Here is a 17920-nt window from a genome sequence, read left to right as displayed (position 1 = left end):
TAGCATGCAGGATCTCTCCTTGCGGTGTGCGGACTCAGTCTTTGCGGCAAGCGGGCTCAGTTGCCTCTTGGCATGTGGGAGTTTGGTTCCCCAACCAGGGATCAAACCCGTATCCTCTGCATTGAAGGCAGATTCTTAACCACTGGACTGCCAGGGAAATCCGAAAAAACATTGTTTTAAATAATCTTTTGTCCTTAAGATTATGGTTACAATAACTTAACTTTCTGAGGATATTGTTTTTAAAAGTTTTCCTAAACTTTCTACATTCTTATTCCTCCAAGTTCCTTTGTATATGTTTGCTTCCTTCAGATCAGAATCTTTCCTCAAATGTTTGTAGATTCTTGGCTCTCTGTTCATATATTAAGATTGGAACCCGACAAGATGGGAAGCTCTGTGTAGATGAGGCTTGCTAACTGGAGAGCAACTGACTTGCTTGTTTCACAAGGGGCCTTCGTTTCCTGGCTGCTGTAACAGTGTACCACAGACTTGATGACTTAAGACAACAGAAGTTTATTCTTTCACAGTTACGAAGGCTGGATGTCTGAAGTCAGTATTGAGAGCTGAAAGTGAAGTATATGCGAGACCACACTGTTCCTTGCCTCTTCCAGCTTCTGGAGGCTGCTGGAACATCTTGACCTGTGGCCACATCTCTTCAACCTCTGCCTCTGTCCTCTGGGTGTGAGGCAAATCTCCCTTTGCCTCCTGTGAGGACACTGGTGATGCAGACTCCTTCTCCTGATGAGGGTTTCTGGGATGAGATCCTGATACCACTGGAGGGCCATTTTTCAGCCCACTAACACTCACTACCACACAATTGCACTCATCTCACACGCTAGTAAAGTAATGCTCAAAATTCTCCAAGCCAGGCTGCAGCAATACGTGAACCGTGAACTTCCAGATGTTCAAGCTGGTTTTAGAAAAGGCAGAGGAACCAGAGATCAAACTGCCAACATCCACTGGATCATGGAAAAAGCAAGAGAGTTCCAGAAAAACATCTATTTCTCTTTATTGACTATGCCAAAGCCTTGACTGTGTGGATCACAACAAACTGGAAAATTCTGAAAGAGATAGGAATACCAGACTACCTGACCTGCCTCTTGAGAAACCTATATTCAGGTCAGGAAGCAACAGTTAGAACTGGACATGGAATAACAGACTGGTTCCAAATAGGAAAAGGAGTACGTCAAGGCTGTATATTGTCACCCTGGTTATTTAACTTATATGCAGAGTACATCATGAGAAATGCTGGACTGGAAGAAACACAAGCTGGAATCAAGATTGCTGGGAGAAATATCAATAACCTCAGATATGCAGATGACACCACCCTTATGGCAGAAAGTGAAGAGGAACTAAAAAGCCTCTTGATAAAAGTGAAAGAGGAGAGTGAAAAAGTTAGCTTAAAGCTCAACATTCAGAAAACTAAGATCATGGCATCTGGTCCCATCACTTCATGGGAAATAGATGGGGAAACAGTGGAAACAGTGTCAGACTTTATATTTGGGGGCTCCAAAATCACTGCAGATGGTGATTGCAGCCATGAAATTAAAAGATGCTTACTCTTTGGAAGGAAAGTTATGACCAACCTAGACAGCATATTGAAAAGCAGAAACATTACTTTGCCAACAAAGGTCCGTCTAGTCAAGGCTATGGTTTTTCCAGTGGTCATGTATGGATGTGAGTGTTGGACTGTGAAGAAAGCTGAGCACTGAAGAATTGATGCTTTTGAACTGTGGTGTTGGAGAAGACTCTTGAGAGTCCCTTGGACTGCAAGGAGATCCAACCAGTCCATCCTAAAGGAGATCAGCCCTGGGTGTTCTTTGGAAGGAATGATGCTGAAGCTGAAACTCCAGTACTTTGGCCACCTCATGCAAAGAGTTGACTCATTGGAAAAGACTCTGATGCTGGGAGGGATTGAGGACAGGAGGAGAAGGGGACAACAGAGGATGAGATGGCTGGATGGCATCACCGACTCGATGGACATGAGTTTGAGTGAACTTCGGGAGTTGGTGACGGACAGGTGTGCCTGGCATGCTGCAATTCATGGGGTTGCAAAGAGTCATACACGACTGAGTGACTGAACTGAACTGAGCACTTGCTATGTCTAAAGTTTTTCTCTTCATGGGTCGGTTCCTTCACTGAGAATCTTCTGATCTCCTCCTGCCTAGCTGCCATGTGCTTGGCACTGAGGGGAGAGAGGATGCATGCACCTTTAGGTAAGCAGACTTCTTAAACTCTACTATTTCTGCTTATAGTAGAGAATCCATGTTTGCTGATGTCTGATATCCCCAAGGTCAAAAAGAATTCAATTCTTCAGAGAGGGAACCCCTAGCCTTGTGTGGTGGTAGAGGAGGGGCAGAGGTGAGGGAATGATCTAGTTACTTTTTAAACAGATCTGTAACTCATTTTCCTCTCTGCAACACCTCTACTTAGAGGTGCTGGCACCTTCCACTCCTGGGCCTTTCTGGGGCTCCTGACCAGGCCGAATGAAGCAGGCTACTTCAAGATGGATGTAGGTGTCAACTTTCTAGTCTCCTAAGTAAGGGACCAGGCTTCCCTGGTGGTTCAGATGGTAAAGAATCCATCTGCAATTCAGAAGACCTGGGTTCGATCCCTGTGTTGGGAAGATCTCCTGGAGAAGAGAAGGGTTACCCACTCCAGCATTCTGGCCTGGAAAATTCTATGGACAGAGGAGCCTGGCAGTCTACAGTCCATGGGGTCACAAAGAGTCAGACACAACTGAGCCACTAAGCACACACACACAAGTAAGGGACCATTTGTCTGTAAACTTTCCAGTTTCCAAAGTTATGTCATTGTTGTCTTTGTCCTTGTGGATTTTTATGCAAAGAAGATTCCTCTGTGTATGAGTGTATTTTGGGAGGGAACACAGGTTGACTGCCATTTAAAATTATGTGTTGCTCTTGTAGGAATTATGTAAAACAGTATGGAGAGTGCTCAAAAAATTAAAAATAGAACTACCTTAAGATCTAGCAATTCCACTTCTGGGTATACTACATCCAAAGGAAATAAAATCAGTATTTTGAAAAGGCATCTGCACTCCCAAGATCATTGCAGCATTATTCACAATAGCCAAGATATGGAAACAACCTAAATACTGATGGATGGATGAACGGATAAAGAACATGTGGCATGTATTTTACACACACACACACACACACACACACACACAGAGGAATATTATTCAGCCTTAAACAAGAAGGAAATTTGCCATTTGCAACAACAGGGATAAACCTGGAGGACAGTATGCTGAGTGAAATAAATCAGGCACATAAAGACAAATGTCACATGACCTCACTTATAAGTGGAATCGCAGAAACAGAGAATGGAATGATGATTGCCAGGGAAGAAGAGTCTAGTCAAGGAGCACAAGGTCTCAGTTTTGCAGGATGAATGATTTCTGGAGATCTAATGTGCAGATATTGTTTTCCAAACTGATTTTTAGCTGTAGATCACCATCACTGATATTTTTGTGCTGATAATAATTTCTTTTTCTCTGTTATTCTGTCAACTGGAGAGTTTCATTGATCATTTTTCTAATCTTAACTCAATGCTTTCCTGGGATAAATCCAACTTTGTTATTATGCTAAAAAAATTATGTGTGGCCCTGTGTGTGTTTCACCAGCCTGCAGTATCAGAACAGCCTGGGAATTTATGAGAAATGGAACTTCTCAGTGACCTCAGACTTCTTGAATCCTGAGCTCTCAGGGTGGGGTCCAGCATTCAGTTGTGTCTTACCAAGACTTCCTGGTGATTCTGATGCTCTGTTGATGTGGGCCCTGCTATAGAGGTATGCTGTCTTCTCTCTTATCCTTCCACAAGAGAGTGTGGGCTCGTTTGACTCATGAGCTCTACTTGAAGGCTCATGGTGAGACCTGGATGAGGGCAGCAGAAAGACTCACCACGTGTCTGTTTTAGAAGTAAATATTCCTTCCATGAAGGCCTCTGGGGGCATCCACTTGACTGGCAGCATTGCACAGCCTCCCTTTCGGTAGTAGCTCGCTCTGCAGGGAGAAGAGAAAAGCAGACTTGGTTCTGGAGATGGCTCCGAGCCAGGTACCTTGAGAGAGTGGCAAAAAACAAGGTCTGTGAACTGAAATTAACGAGGGGCTCTTGTGGTTCGGGCGAACAGCAGGGGGCACAGATCATCTAGTTAACAACCTTAGTGTCACTTAATAGGAGACGAAACAGCCTGCTGGAGGTGTGAAAGAAAAGATCTATGCAATGACTCAAATACCCACTAGCAGATGGTTAGATTTCCCTGATGGATTTTGTTCACTGTAACTCACAATGAATAACATTACTCCAACCTTATGAGTATAGTTCCTGATGATCCACGGTAATGCGAGATGCACAATGGGAGGACTAAGAGCGGGGCTGGTGTCCTACTAGTCTGGGTCCTCCTCGGCACTTACACAGCATCTAATTCAACACAGGCACGTGACTCCAAGTCCTCTAGGTGGCTGGCGGGAAGCTGCTTCCTTTAGCACAGCCGCCAGGGAAAACACAGGCCTGGGGTGGAGCTGGCGTCCGAGGGATGAGGTAACTAGTTTTTGTCAGTGACATCATCAATGCAACTCACTCATAAAAAAACTAATGAATCAATTCCTCCCTCTGAAGCCAGCTCCACCCCAGCCCTGTGTCCTTGTGCCTGGTATGTTATGGGAGGTGGCTTCCTACCAGCTGCCTAGATTAATTACTTCAAAAAATAACTGACTGAAATATGAATTGAGTGGTTAGCTGACTCATTGGAAAGGACCCTGATACTAGGAAAGTTTGAGGGCAGGAGGAGGAGGGGTCAACAGAGAATGAGATGGTTGGATGGCGTCACTGACTCAATGGACATGAGTCTGAGCAAACTCCGGGAGATAGTGAAGGACAGGGAGGCCTGGCGTGCTGCAGTCCGTGGGGTTGCAAAGAGTCAGACACATCTGAGTGACGGAACAACAACGTGTGAGGTATTCTGCCACATGCTGAGGACAGAAATAAGTCATAGTCTCTCTCTTCCAAGGATGTGGTTTAGTGGAAGAAACAGACATAATTAACTGCAGTAAGAACACACATATGATGACAAAAGTATGTATTCAAGAGGAAACTCAGTGACCAAAGAAGAATGGGTTTGTTCTACCTGGGGTGGGGGTGGTGGGTGGAAAAGTACAGGAAGAGTTTCTTGGGGGTGCTGATGAAGCTGAATGGCAAAGAAACTCTCACAGGAGACATTCGTGACACATGCTGTTGCACGGGGCCTGTGGGAGGCAGGGGGCTGTAGGGAAGCTAGGGTACTGAAGTCTGGAGTTGGGACCTGTCAGTGCTGAGGACGGAGGGGAAGGGCCAGACCACATGACTCGTTTAGTCTCACTGCAGAATTCGAGTCTTAGAGGACAGGCAGTCCTGGGTGCTCTGAGACAGGAGGTGAAGGAACGCTGAGGCTCCGGGTGGTGGAAGAGGGTGAAGCAGAGCTTTCCCAGGTATGCGGTGGATATCAGTGGTAGTAACAGTAGGTGAAAACATTGCTAACTCCTGAGTTTCTGTGTGCTGCTGCCCTGCGGTAACAGGATGCCATCAGGAGATTGCTACCAGTTCCTTGGGAGGCTGACAGGGGTCTCCCTTATTGTCCGAAGACTGAAAGGTCTGCCTGACCACCTCTCCTCACTCTACTGCTGGATTAGGGGAGGTGTGATTAGTGACTGTGTCAGACAGTGGCTCACTCAGCTCATGGAGTGAGTCACTGTTGTTAATAATTAGACAAAGATGAAACCAGGGGTTGGGAAGAGAAGTGTGGGATAGTATACAGTAGAGGTTTGCTTTTTCCAGTTAAATTTTTTATTTTATTGGTTTCTTTTTAATTAATTACTTAATTGGCTGCACGGGGCCTTAGTGGTGGCACACAGGATTGTTGAATTTTGTTGCGGCATGTGGGATCTAGTTCCCTGACCAGGGACGAAACGCAGGCCCCTTGCATTGGGAGCGCAAGTCTTCACCAGTGGATCGCCAAGAAAGTTCCCTGTTTTTTTTTTTTTTTTTTTTTTTTTGATGTAGCCTCGAGAATGTGACAGGGAAAAAGAAATGAAGCTGAGCTAAGTACTGACGGGCTTTGAACTATACTTCCATTTCTCCTGGCGTGGGAAATGCAGAGCAATGCGCTGGGCCCAGTCTCTTGTCAGTTCTAAGGTGCTCTTGCCTAGAGTAATGGAAGCTAAGTCTGTTTGGAATTCCTGAGTGTTGAGGAAAGGGGTTAATTAAGCTAAAGTTTACCTAGAAGCTTTTTCCAAGTGAAGTATCCAGGTTATTCTGTCTCAGAACATGTTAGGACTAAAGAGTTGGAACCAGAAAGACAATCTAATTAACAGGTTAGTGTCAATTATTGCAGGCAGAGAGATCCTAGAATTAGTCCTTCAGGCATGAACAATAATTCAGGCTGCCCCTGTGCTGAAAAGAAACTTAATGCCATTTTCGGCGGCAGGTTGACAAGGCACCAAGGTGTTCTGGGGGATGCGGTTGAGAAGTGGGCTCTGATGGGTGAGGGCACTCTTCACTCACCTGTAGATGTCACGGGCCATTCCGAAGTCTCCGATCTTGGCCACTCTTCCAGGGCCTGGGCGGGTCAAGAGGCAGTTCCTGGCAGCAATGTCCCTGGGATGAAAAAAAAGGTAAATGCATTTCGTAATTTTATTCCTAAAAAGATAAAGGTATAAGAATCACAAGAATTTTCACCTCCAATCTAAAGTTCAAATAGTTCCCTTTTCTTCTCTGCATTTCCTTTACATTAGACCTCAGTATGAAAGAAATAGCTAAGCAATTCTAGGTCTCAGAACCAACAGGGAAATGGAAAAGGATTAGGGGAGATGATTGAAAATGTTTAATGGGATAATAATAATGAAAATAACTATAATAGGAACTAGAAAATTGATTGTCCTTTTACTAGGTACTTGAGCACTGTTCTAACTGCTTCATATCTAATTCTCACCGTAGCCCTGTAAGACACAAGGTGCTAGTATTATCCTTATTTTATCAAAAAACTTGGAAGGTAATAGAGGGACATAGAAATGTATTTGGCCTTTGGCTATTGTTCTGTACAGATTGCTGGTTGGTTTCTGCTGGTTGTTTGACGGAATGTTCTGGAACAGCATGGTTCCCATGAGATTCAAGTAGGTCAAGGCTTTCCCCAAATAGTTCTAGTTTTATATTTTAATATGCCATCATGGTTTTTACATCCGTGATTTTATCTAAAGCCTTTGTTAAGCTGTATGCATCATGGCTATGAGGCCAAAGAATCACTTCTTTCCTGTTATAAAGTTATCTTGTCTTAGTCATTATGTTCCAGTCGTTAGGGCCTATTCTTCCATAGCATGAGTGTAAGGCTGGATCAGAAGCTTTCCAAGACTCATCAGCTTCTACTCACTGACTGCTAACCCATTCTTGAGCTGCACGTGGGGGTTAAGGATGCAGCCAGACGAAGTCTGGAATGTTGTTGTTGTTTAGTCACTAAGTCGTGTCTGACTCTCTGCGGCCCCATGGACTGCAGCATACCAGGCTTCCCTGTCCCTTCACTATCTCCTGGAGTTTGCTCAAACTCATGGAATGGGTTTCTAATAATATTAAAGTCCTGGACAGAAAAAAATGGTGCTTCTTGGGGGGAATGGGTGGTGTTTTTATACTTTCAACTGGTTTCATGATCATTGGCTGAGAAAGAAGGATCATGGAAAATAAACAGCTGGATATTATTTTTTAAAAAAAGATCTGGATGCAGGATGATGGCTTAGGATAGCAGAACAATTGGTCAGGGTGGGAGATGGGTGTTATTAATGCCATTGCCCTAATCCAGAAGGTTTAAGTTGAATTTTGAGGCACAATGGTGCATAAAATGCCCTAAGAAAACCATAAAAGCATAGCATATATGACATCAAAAAGAAGAAAATATAGTAGGATATATAGCCATTGCTTCTCAAGAGAAATATAGTGAAGTCGACCAACAACAATATTTATGGCTCTGGAAAGGTCTTTCTGTTGATGTGCATGGAATGGTTGCTTAAAAAATGAATCTTGAATTTGATGGCAAGAAAGTAAATGTAATATCATAGAACACACCAAGAATTGGTAGAATGACACATATTTCTTGAAATGGCAATAAACCATGTCCAAAGGAAACAGATCTAATAGAAAAATGGGAGTGTGTGGATCTGCGAGGGAGTCCGCTCTGAATTCACGAGGTGTGTGTGCATGGGAGTCTGTGAATCTTAAGGCAGATGGTGAAGGAGAGAGAATTAAAGTAAACCTATTGGGGGAGGGTGCCATCAACCTCGAGCCAGTTAGAAGATATAAAAAGATGCGTTCCTAAAACCAATTACCCCAGAGACAGCTTTGATTGAGATGGACAATTTCTGCTAATCGTCACCTTTTGCTTATAAAGCAGATCATCGAACACACTGTTGATTCAATCTTTGACAATTTCATTTCTTGAAAAAGATAAAAGAAGCAACAAAATATTACTCTGGGATCTTATTGTGACCTTCAGCAACTATTTACAGATATGGAAGCAATAGGAATCTCGAGTGAATTTTTGCTCCTTGTTATCTTATTTTCAGTAATAACAGGGCACTGGATATAGTCAAAATGTATCACCCCTTAGGAAAGCAGATTTCAAAACGTCAGAGGAAAAGTAGACACAATCCCTCAGTCAGAGAATCTGGACACTTGGTGATTAACGTGAGGGTGGAGATGAAAAGGCAGAGACGACCTCGGGGAGAAGTGAAGGGAGAGATCTGACGTCACTAAGGTGATAGGTCACATTGCTCTCAGATGGGCTCAGACTTGGCGCAGGTAGACATGAGCTGGAGAGACTTTATTCTTTCCAGGTACACCAATCTGAGAAACCACAGTGGAAAAGAATATGAAAAAGAATGCATACTTTGCCGTACAGCAGTAACACAACACTGTAATTCTGCTATACTTCAAAGAAAAAAAAAAAAAGATGGAAAGATGGCTCTAGCCAAGGACTTATTCTAAAAAGGGCACAACCCTGTCACGTCTGAGCAACAATAAAGCCCCGAGCTGAGATTTATGGAAAGTTCTGGACACAATAAAAAGGGCAAGAACAACAGTGGCAGTGCTGTGAAGCAGAGAGTGTGGCTTTGGGTGAGAGCAGAAGAACTGGGGCTCGGCTTCTCTCTTGCTTCTGTTATTTCTATCAAGCACGAGGATCTGCAAGCTGGAAAGACTGAGACTCAGGAAGATCTGGGGGCCAAAATGATGAAGCGACATAGGATGAGCCAGTGTGAGCGTCCGGCCTTGTTTTCAGAGTGATTTCAGTAAACTAGGCCAGTGTATTTCTTGATCTTTAACATCCCCTTTATTAGGGAAGAAAACATAGCTTGTTATCTACCTCCGTGCTCTTCTGTTTCTAAACTCTTACAGCACTTCTTTTTCATTCTCTACGTTATTTTTACATACTCTAATGATTAGCAACATGTCTTATACTCCTTGATGGGTTCATGAATGTTTATTAGTTCACCGGGTTATTATTTACTAAATGAGAAACAAATCATTAAGAAAAGCTTTGCAAAGAGTCTAACAATCTATTTGACTTTTCAAGTTTCAGAATCAAGCTGTCTGTTGAGAAAGCCATGGATAGCCACGTGGAAAGAAATATGTGTCATCTCTCATGTCTATAGCGTTACACATGGACTTGATGTACCAGTGCAAACACCATTTAAACACAAGGGTCATATAGAGTAGAGGAAATGAAGTACAGAGGTAAAGAAAATAATTCTCATTCTTCATTTCTGAGTATTTTAGAAAAAAATAATTTATCCAATAAACATTTATTGTGTGCCACTATATGCTGGGGATATGAAGATGAATAAAATAGGGTTGTTGCCTTTGATTTATCCATAGCCAGAGATCCGAAAATACAAACTCCTTAAACTTCCCTTAAGGAGCCCAATTTTTTAGATGATATGGCATGCTTGGTCACTCAGATGTGCCTGACTATTTGTGATCCATGGACTGTAGCCCTCCAGGTTCCTTTGTCCGTGGGGATTCTCCAGGCAAGAATACTGGAGTGCGTTGCCATTTTCTTCTCCAGGAGATCTTCCCTACCCAGGAATTGAACCCTGGATGCTTTGACAGGCAGATTCTTTACCATTGAGCCACCTAGGAAGCTCAGTGTTCTAGATATGGAAACATTAACATGATCTAGGGCTTGACACAGGCGGGGGTCCCTGCAGGAGGTCAGACAGAGCTCATCCAGGTCTCCAGCGCTGATATAGACGTTTTATGATCCCACTTTGCTTCCCTGGTGGCTCAGTTGGTAAAGAATCCACCTGTAACATGGGAGACCTGGGTTTGATTCCTCGGTCGGGAAGATGCCCTGAAGGAGGATATGACAACCCACACTAGTATTGTTGCCTGGAGAATCCCCATGGACAGAAGAGCCTGGCGGGCTATAGTCCATGGGGTTGCAGAGTCAGACACGACTGAGTGACTAAGCACAGCACTACACATGATCCCACTTTACATATGGGCCAAACAAAGCCCTAGGGACACGTAGGGGAGCATCTGGAAGGTGAGGGCAGAGTAAGGTCACTTAGACTCACCGGTGGATGAAGTGATTCTCCTCTAGATACTGACAGCCGCAGGCAATGTCCCGAGCCACGTGCAGGAGATCCAGCATGACCAGGGAGGAGGGCTGGTTCTGTAGGAGACAGTAGTGACCGGCTGGTGAGGAGCTCTCAGGGGAGAGAAGGTCTGAAACGCTAGGCTCCCGTGTTCACCAGGTCAAAGGCAGGCTGGTCACCCTGGGGTCTTGGCCCTGGCTGCACATTCGCGATCACCGGTAGATTTATACAAATGCACATGCCTGGGCCTCAGCCCAGAACAATGACTCCACCTCTGTGCGGGCACAGCGTTTACAAAGTCACAGCTGCCAGGTGAGCGGGGCTGGAACCCACATCACAGACGTCCTGCCCCTTCGTGTTTTTTTCTGCCCACTCTTCCACCACTATCTTCATAAACATTTGAATACCCTAAACGTACAAACAGGCCTGTGAGGAAATCAAGGCAGGGTAGTGTTGCTTTAAAATGCTCTATTTCAGGTTCGATGCACGATACTGGATGCTTGGGGCTAGTGCACTGGGACGACCCAGAGGGATGGTATGGGGAGGGAGGAGGGAGGAGGGTTCAGGATGGGGAACACATGTATACCTGTGGTGGATTCATTTTGATATTTGGCAAAACTAATACAATTATGTAAAGTTTAAAAATTAAATTAAAAAAAATAAAATAAAATGCTCTATTTAAATGCTTAAAAATATTTTAAAAAATTAACTTTCTTCAAGAAGACCTAGATCTGAAGTGGACTGAAAAAGCAAACCTTCCAGAAAATACTGGGCAGCTGAAGAGCCATCTCTGGCTTTCCTGCATGAAGTCCCTTTTGTGCAAAAGTGGCTGCCCGCCCCTCCTTGACCCCTCCCGGGATGCAGCTTGGCTCTCCTTCCCCCCGTCTGGTGGGGTGGCCAGAAGTCTTTCCTGAGGGCGGCGCCCTTCTTGGTGTCTTCTCAATTCCTAACCCCCCAAGTCCGCAGGCAGCTTCATGTGCACTGTGCTGCCCTGGGCTTGTTCCACCACGTCCCCAAGGAAACTTTGAGGCTCCCGAGGCAGGGCCTTTGGCGTCCACTTCCATGGTCTCCAGCGTGATGCTTAGCTTGCTGCCGAGGTTCAGTGAACAAGGGGGTTTGTTGGTTGATCACACCTGAACTAGGGTTTTCCAGATGCCGCCACAGATCAGGGCCTCCCTGGGACTCTTTGGAGCAATAGCGTGGGTCTGGGGGAGGTGGCAAGGAGTTCGTCTGGGGCCTGCTTCAGTTCCAGGGGAGACGACTCAGGGAGGGGAACATTTGCTGCCCATGGACCATCAGGCAGTCCCTTACCTGCAAGAGGGCAAGTCCCAGGACCTTTGATGCAACATCCTGTGTGGTCAGTAGGCAAGCAAGGTTACCTCCATATTGACAATGAGAGGGCTGAGGGCTCAGAGAGGCTCAGTGACTCACTCCAGGTCACACAGCTAGTAGGGTGGAGCTGAAACTGCCCTGAGCTGGGCTTTAAGGGTTTGGATTGGGGGAGGCGGGATTCTAGGAGTTAAAATTGAGTTTCTTAGGATAGCATGTCTGAGAAGGGCTGGAGTTCCTGTGGACTCAGTGCATGGTACCCACGTGAGCACAAATACAGTGCACAGGGTACATTTCAGTGCTCGGTTGAGCTGAGCTGGGCTTCATCCTACTGGGTCCCTTACCGGCTGTGTGCCCTAGAGCTGACGGCGCTCCCTCTGTCCAAGCCACCGTGTCCTTGTGTGTGAAAGTGATGTGACACTCTCAGCCTCCCTGGTTGTTCTGAGGACTCATAGCAAGAGGAACAGAGTGAGCGCTTCACAGAGGGCTCTGCATACATGGAGGGGTTTACTCCGTGGAAGGCGCTGTGGGGACTTGAGAAGTGGCTCGTGTGTTTGGCTTCTCCCAGGACCTTGTTCGGGTCAGAAGTACTGGGCACTGGGAGAGAGAGAGTCCCCATTTCCTGGGGACAAGAAAAGTAATATATTTTTGAGAGAAATATTCATCCATCTTGCTATAGCATTAGGACTATCTTTTCTCTTTCCAGGAAAACTCTTTCTGTTCCTGCCAGAGAGGACCATTCCTAGCGCTCATGGAGTCTCTCTGTGTCTTAGCCCCCATCACTCAGGACGCAAGGACCATTGATGTCTCAAATGCTCCATAAGTCTGCTGCACTGCAGGGGCTAAATCTTCTCAGGCATTAACCCAGGGGCCGCATTTATTGGGGCTCCCTGTCTATGGCTGTTCAGAGCAAATTAACTGCGCCGATAATCAGTCTTCACAGAAGCAGGTTGTCTGTAACCCAAGGGGTGTGTCTGCATGTCTGTGTGTGTGTGTGTGTGTGTGTGTGTGTGTGTGTGTGTGTGTGGTGTTGGGGGTCTGCAGATGCTGTGACCAAACCGATATTGAAAACGAGCAGTGCAGAGCATAGCCAGTGTGCCATCTGTATCCAGCCTGGGCAGAGAAGGAGTTGGAACCAGGGCTCTTTTTCCTTGATTTGCTACTGAATATGGCCCTTCCTTTGGCAACTTCAGGCAATTTTTATTCTGTCCAATACTCAGAGAGGATTTTGTCCAGTACCTCCCAAATCAGGCTGTAGGATGGAATTCAATCAAATAGGTATGGGAATTCCTGGCTTCTTCATCAGAGGAATTATCAGAGTCTTTGCTACATACTAGTGTGTATTGAGAATCAATCAGAGGGGAGTCTGTGTGGCTCTGAAACTGGCTTGACCATGGAGTTCTTTTGAGCATGCGTGTGAGTGTGTACCACTCAGGGTTCTGACATTCCCATCAGGACACTGTTTTGACCAATATCTTACTTTTACAGGGGCAGAAACAGGCCCACTGAAGTGAAATGATCTCTTTGCTCACAGTTCTTGAGGTGCTATTTCCAAAGGATAATGTATATACCAATAAAAGACAGAATAATAATAATAATAATAATAATACTTCCTTAAGTAGCTCCTGCATTTAGAGATGAAGGATCACAGGACATGGGCAGGGGTGGGGTGGGCAGGGGAGAACTGTTTCACCAAGTGAAAAACAGAATAAGGATACATTTTTAAATTGATGGCTATGAGAGTAAGAGGGAAAGATGAAAGGAAGCACCAAAGAATGAAGACAGGGGACACAAGATATTAAAAGTGGCAAAAACCCATTTTGAAAAGTGATGAGAATGGTGCTGGCCTCAGATTCCTGGCTGCAGACATGGTCAACAAAATGCGCTCAACGAATTGTGGAGGCAACATTAGTATTTAGCAAAGTCAAAACCAAAGGTGAAAACCTAAGCACTAGTTGCAATCAGAAGTTCTCATCTCCGTGCTGTGCTCTCTGGCGTCCAAGGAGCCACCATGCATATGGAGCATCTTTTCCTGAGCCACTACCTACCAGACTACCATTCCCCAAGCAGGTGTAGAGGCTATAGTGGGCAATGACCGCCCCCTTTAATACAGAGATTACTGACTCCTTGATGGCCTTTGTCATTATGGATTGAATCAACTGATACTAAAAGATAGCTACTAGCCTATATCTGGCATATATTAAATCCTCAATAAAATTTTGTTCAGTAAAGAGGGGGGTCTGCAAAATTATATTGACATTAAAAGGGTCCTTCCTTCTTGAGGTGGTGGGGTCCTGGGACCGAACAATGTTTCCTTCTGTACCCATGAATTTCATTTCCATGACAGACATAGTTGGCCCTGGCACCCATTCTGTCCTATGAGTCTGTGTATCTATCATTACTTCATACCCATGCATTATCTGAAGCCAGAGCCTCTTAGACCATCTCTGAGATTCTTCCATCCTGATGTCTATGGAGCTGCTGAACCCCAGGGATGGCAGGAAGTGAGCACAGAATGTGAGTCTGATTCTGAGCACCCAGCTGGGAGCCTGCACACAGCAGGTTAAGCCTGGAGAGATGCAGGGGCTTCAAACAAATGAACCAGGTGGACCTCAGGCCTTTGAATTCAGTGAGTTCCAGCTTGGAGGCACAGCTTTGCCCACCCCCTCCTCAGGGTGTGTATGTCTCCAGCCCTTATGTCCATCAGCCAGTCCCTCCCTCCTTCATCAGGATTTACTGATATTAGCTACCTCGGTCCACTATAAATCCTGCTCCTTTCTCACAGTCAACCTGGTCCTCACTCGCTAAGTTGGAGTTTGTGGTTCTGAGAATCCATGCAGGACGCCCAGCAACCTCCCACCCACCCTGCTCCCACCCCGGCTGGAAATTGCTGCCACAAACACATTTGCATGGGGTCACTCTGGAGGGCTGTCATCTGACATTTCAAATCACCCATCATGGGCAGTAAGTACCTCAGGAAGGACCAGCTCATCTGAGGTAAGTGGGTGTGTAAAGGAGTAAGGAGGATACCTGGGCTGCCACCAAGACCTGGGAGCATGGTTGGCCAGGAGAGTCACACAAAGATCAGGGTCAAGGGTTAAAAGGAAGATTTGGTGGGGGGATCCTGACCCTTAGAAGCACCTCTCTCCCAAGTAGAGTTGACCTTCCCCTGGCTGTGGGCATCCCTGGGGTGGTACCTGCAGCCAGAGGTTGGAAGCTGGCAGCAGGCTCCCACTGCAGGCCTCCTTGAGGCGGCACTTGGGCTGGGAGGTGGTGGGAGATGTCAGTGATCTGTCTTCCTCGCTAGTGCTTTGTTCTTTGAGACAACATCCAAATCATCATCAAGAGAGATACCTTTGCCTGTGAGAGAGGTTCTTGGTCTTGCCAAGTGATGGGTTCTCAGATTCCCTTTACAAGGAAGTCACAATACTCTCCTGTCCTCAAGCCTCAGGAGTGTCCAATGGGAAACCCAGAGCTGGACCTCCTCCCAGAGAGTGACGTCACATGTCATCTGCCGGAAGCACTGCTGAGATGCTCAGGGCATGAGGCTGAAGGCTCTGCTCTGGTGGGTAGGGGTGGGGAAGCTGAGACTGGTGCCCAGACCCTGGCAGAGATGCCTGCGTAGCTGGCGACCTTTGCTCTCAACCACCTGCCCTCACCTTGGCCCTCAGGGCTTCCCCACGGGGACCACAGGGATCAATAACATAGCAGGCTGGAGTGAGCAAGGAATGAGGAGCCATAAGGCCTGAGTTCTAGTCCCAGCTCTTCCACTTCCTGTGTGACCTCGGCAAGTCACATAACCTCTCTGAGCCCCTGTTTTCCCATCTCCAAAATGAAGTGGGATCTGTACTGTCTACTTCATAGGGTGGTTTTGAGAAACATGAAAACTCTGGGGAGGAGGAGGACGGTGCTGCAGACGAGGGTTATCATGAGGTAGGGTTAGTCGTTCTCCCCTCCTCCTGCCAGGGGTGCTGAGTTGCACACACTCATCCTCTCAAGAAGTTAGATTGGATTCCTCTTAGATGGTCAGCCAGAGGCTTGCAGGAATGGTGTGGAGGCTCTTAAGAGCCCGAGTGAAGGTGGGAATGGAGCAGGTGCGACCTTCTGAGGTTTCCACCACCATATTGGGTCCATGTGAGGAGGGTGTTCAGTCCTGGTCTTGCTGTGGCTGCGTGGCTGTCGGCCTTTCTCTGCTTTCCTGGGGGTGGGGAGGGTACAAGTCTTCCCTGTGGTCCTCACAGTTCAGCAGCAACTTTAAGATGGCAGGTCCTAACTCATTGGGGAGGGTACAAGTCTTCCCTGTGGTCCTCACAGTTCAGCAGCAACTTCAAGATGGCAGGTCCTAACTTAGAGGGTCTGCTCTGCTCCAGTTCCCTGGGCCCAGGACCTCTTGAAGACCCTGGCAGTGATGGGAATGGACAGCCGGCCCCTGGGCTCGCTCAGTGTGCTGTGTTTTATAACTAGCTCTGACCAAGATGTTCTAGCCTGACCCTCAGAGTTCACATCGCAGATCCTCAGGTTAGAGGGGGTTGGCTGCCCTAAACCAGGTTGTCTAATAATCAATTGGGGGGAAGTGTGCGTGGGCCCACCTAGGTTTCTTCACCCCCACGAACTCTAGCCCTTTGACCATAACATGTATGCAGCACCTTCCTAAATACCTCAGCCCTTCATTTTGATTGTAAAACTACAAGGTCAGGAAGTCCCCATCTGAGATGAGCACACTGGGGTTCACAAGGGGTGGAGCAGAGTGACCTGCCCCAAGTCAGATGGTTGAGTGAGTGACACAGCTGGCGTGAAAGTCCCCCTCTGTGCTTGTCCCTAGTTTGGTTTTCCACAATCAGCGGGTCATAAAAATAGATACTGGCTAGAGGAGACATTGCTCAAGGCTTGGGCAAGCTCCTTCGGACCAGGCTCAGCCGTTGGATACCTTCTGTCCCTTCTCTCCTGCCCATCCCCCAGATCAGAGCCCAGGGGCTGGCCCTGGCTGCCCACCCTGGCTCCTTCCACCCCCTGCTCTGTATCCTCGGAACCCCCAATGGGAAAGGTGTTTCTCACTCACCGGACGAGGACGCGTCTCCCGGAGGAAGGACTTGAGGTCTCCTCCTGCCATGAGCTCAAGCAGGATAAATCGGGGCAGGGCTTGCAGACTCACACCAATACAGCACACGATGTTCTGGTGGTTGAATTTGCTGCAGAGCGGAGGGGAGTAACCGAATTTAACTGAGCTGAGTCTGCAAAAATCTTAACTGGGTGAAGCTGGGTACAGAGTTATGTTTTCAGAGCCACATTATGTAAAAGCTTTCTGTAAATACGGGGAGCAGGGGTCCCAGGCTGGGCCTAAGCAGAGGAGAATCCGGTTGCTGAGCAGCTGGAAGAACCAGAGGGCAGGCCTGGTGGAGGTTCAACACGCATGGAGTGTTCTTGCTTGGAGTGGGGGGCTGGGGAGCAGGAGAGAGGGCTGTGCATAGGCACTGAGCAAGAAGGCTGGGATGGAGGTGGGCAGGGAGACAAGGGTGTCCAGGAGGCTGGCACCAGGACTGCTGGCCAGGATTCACAGGATTCTCGGAGGAAGGCCTCAAGTGGAAGCTGGAGGGCCTGCTTTCCCGAGGGCCTGCCTGAGACCTGCCTGCTGACTGCGTGCAGAAGAGAACAAGGAAGAGGGCCGCTGGATCCCACCATGGACTCTTTGCGGGGGCTCTGAGATTCGGGTTTTCTTGTTAACATGATCCTATGAGGACACATGAGGCAGTGGGGCCAGGGAGCTCCACGTGGGCACGTTTGGGCAGAGCTGATGGAATGGGTGACCGTGCACCCAAATACAGTGCTGCTTACTTAACTGCAGAGGAGGGAGACTGAGTGACTCGGGTCTCCTTCCATCTACTCTTCTACTTTCCAGGTTTTATTCAATGATCACTATTACATGGGCAACCAGGAAATACGTCATTTAAGCAGGAGCTGAA

At 46.9% G+C, this 17920-nt stretch overlaps 1 protein-coding gene across 2 annotated transcripts in view; it reads right to left on the bottom strand.

The window, feature by feature from the left end:
- ALK (ALK receptor tyrosine kinase) overlaps positions 1-17920 on the bottom strand; it is a 735395-nt gene that overhangs the window by 10939 nt on the left and 706536 nt on the right. For both annotated transcript variants that reach the window (XM_070798938.1, XM_070798939.1), the window contains 4 exons: positions 17020-17149; positions 10611-10708; positions 6556-6648; positions 3918-4019 (listed from right to left, as the gene is read on the bottom strand). In XM_070798938.1, the coding sequence (XP_070655039.1) occupies positions 3918-4019; positions 6556-6648; positions 10611-10708; positions 17020-17149 (423 nt within the window). The remainder of the gene's footprint in view (positions 1-3917; positions 4020-6555; positions 6649-10610; positions 10709-17019; positions 17150-17920) is intronic.

The sequence above is a fragment of the Bos indicus genome, chromosome 11 (genome assembly GCF_029378745.1).
Source record: "Bos indicus isolate NIAB-ARS_2022 breed Sahiwal x Tharparkar chromosome 11, NIAB-ARS_B.indTharparkar_mat_pri_1.0, whole genome shotgun sequence".
In the NCBI taxonomy this organism is placed as follows: Eukaryota; Metazoa; Chordata; class Mammalia; order Artiodactyla; family Bovidae; genus Bos; species Bos indicus.
Note: the sequence above shows the minus strand (reverse complement) of the source record. Positions and strands in the feature narration are given on the sequence as shown.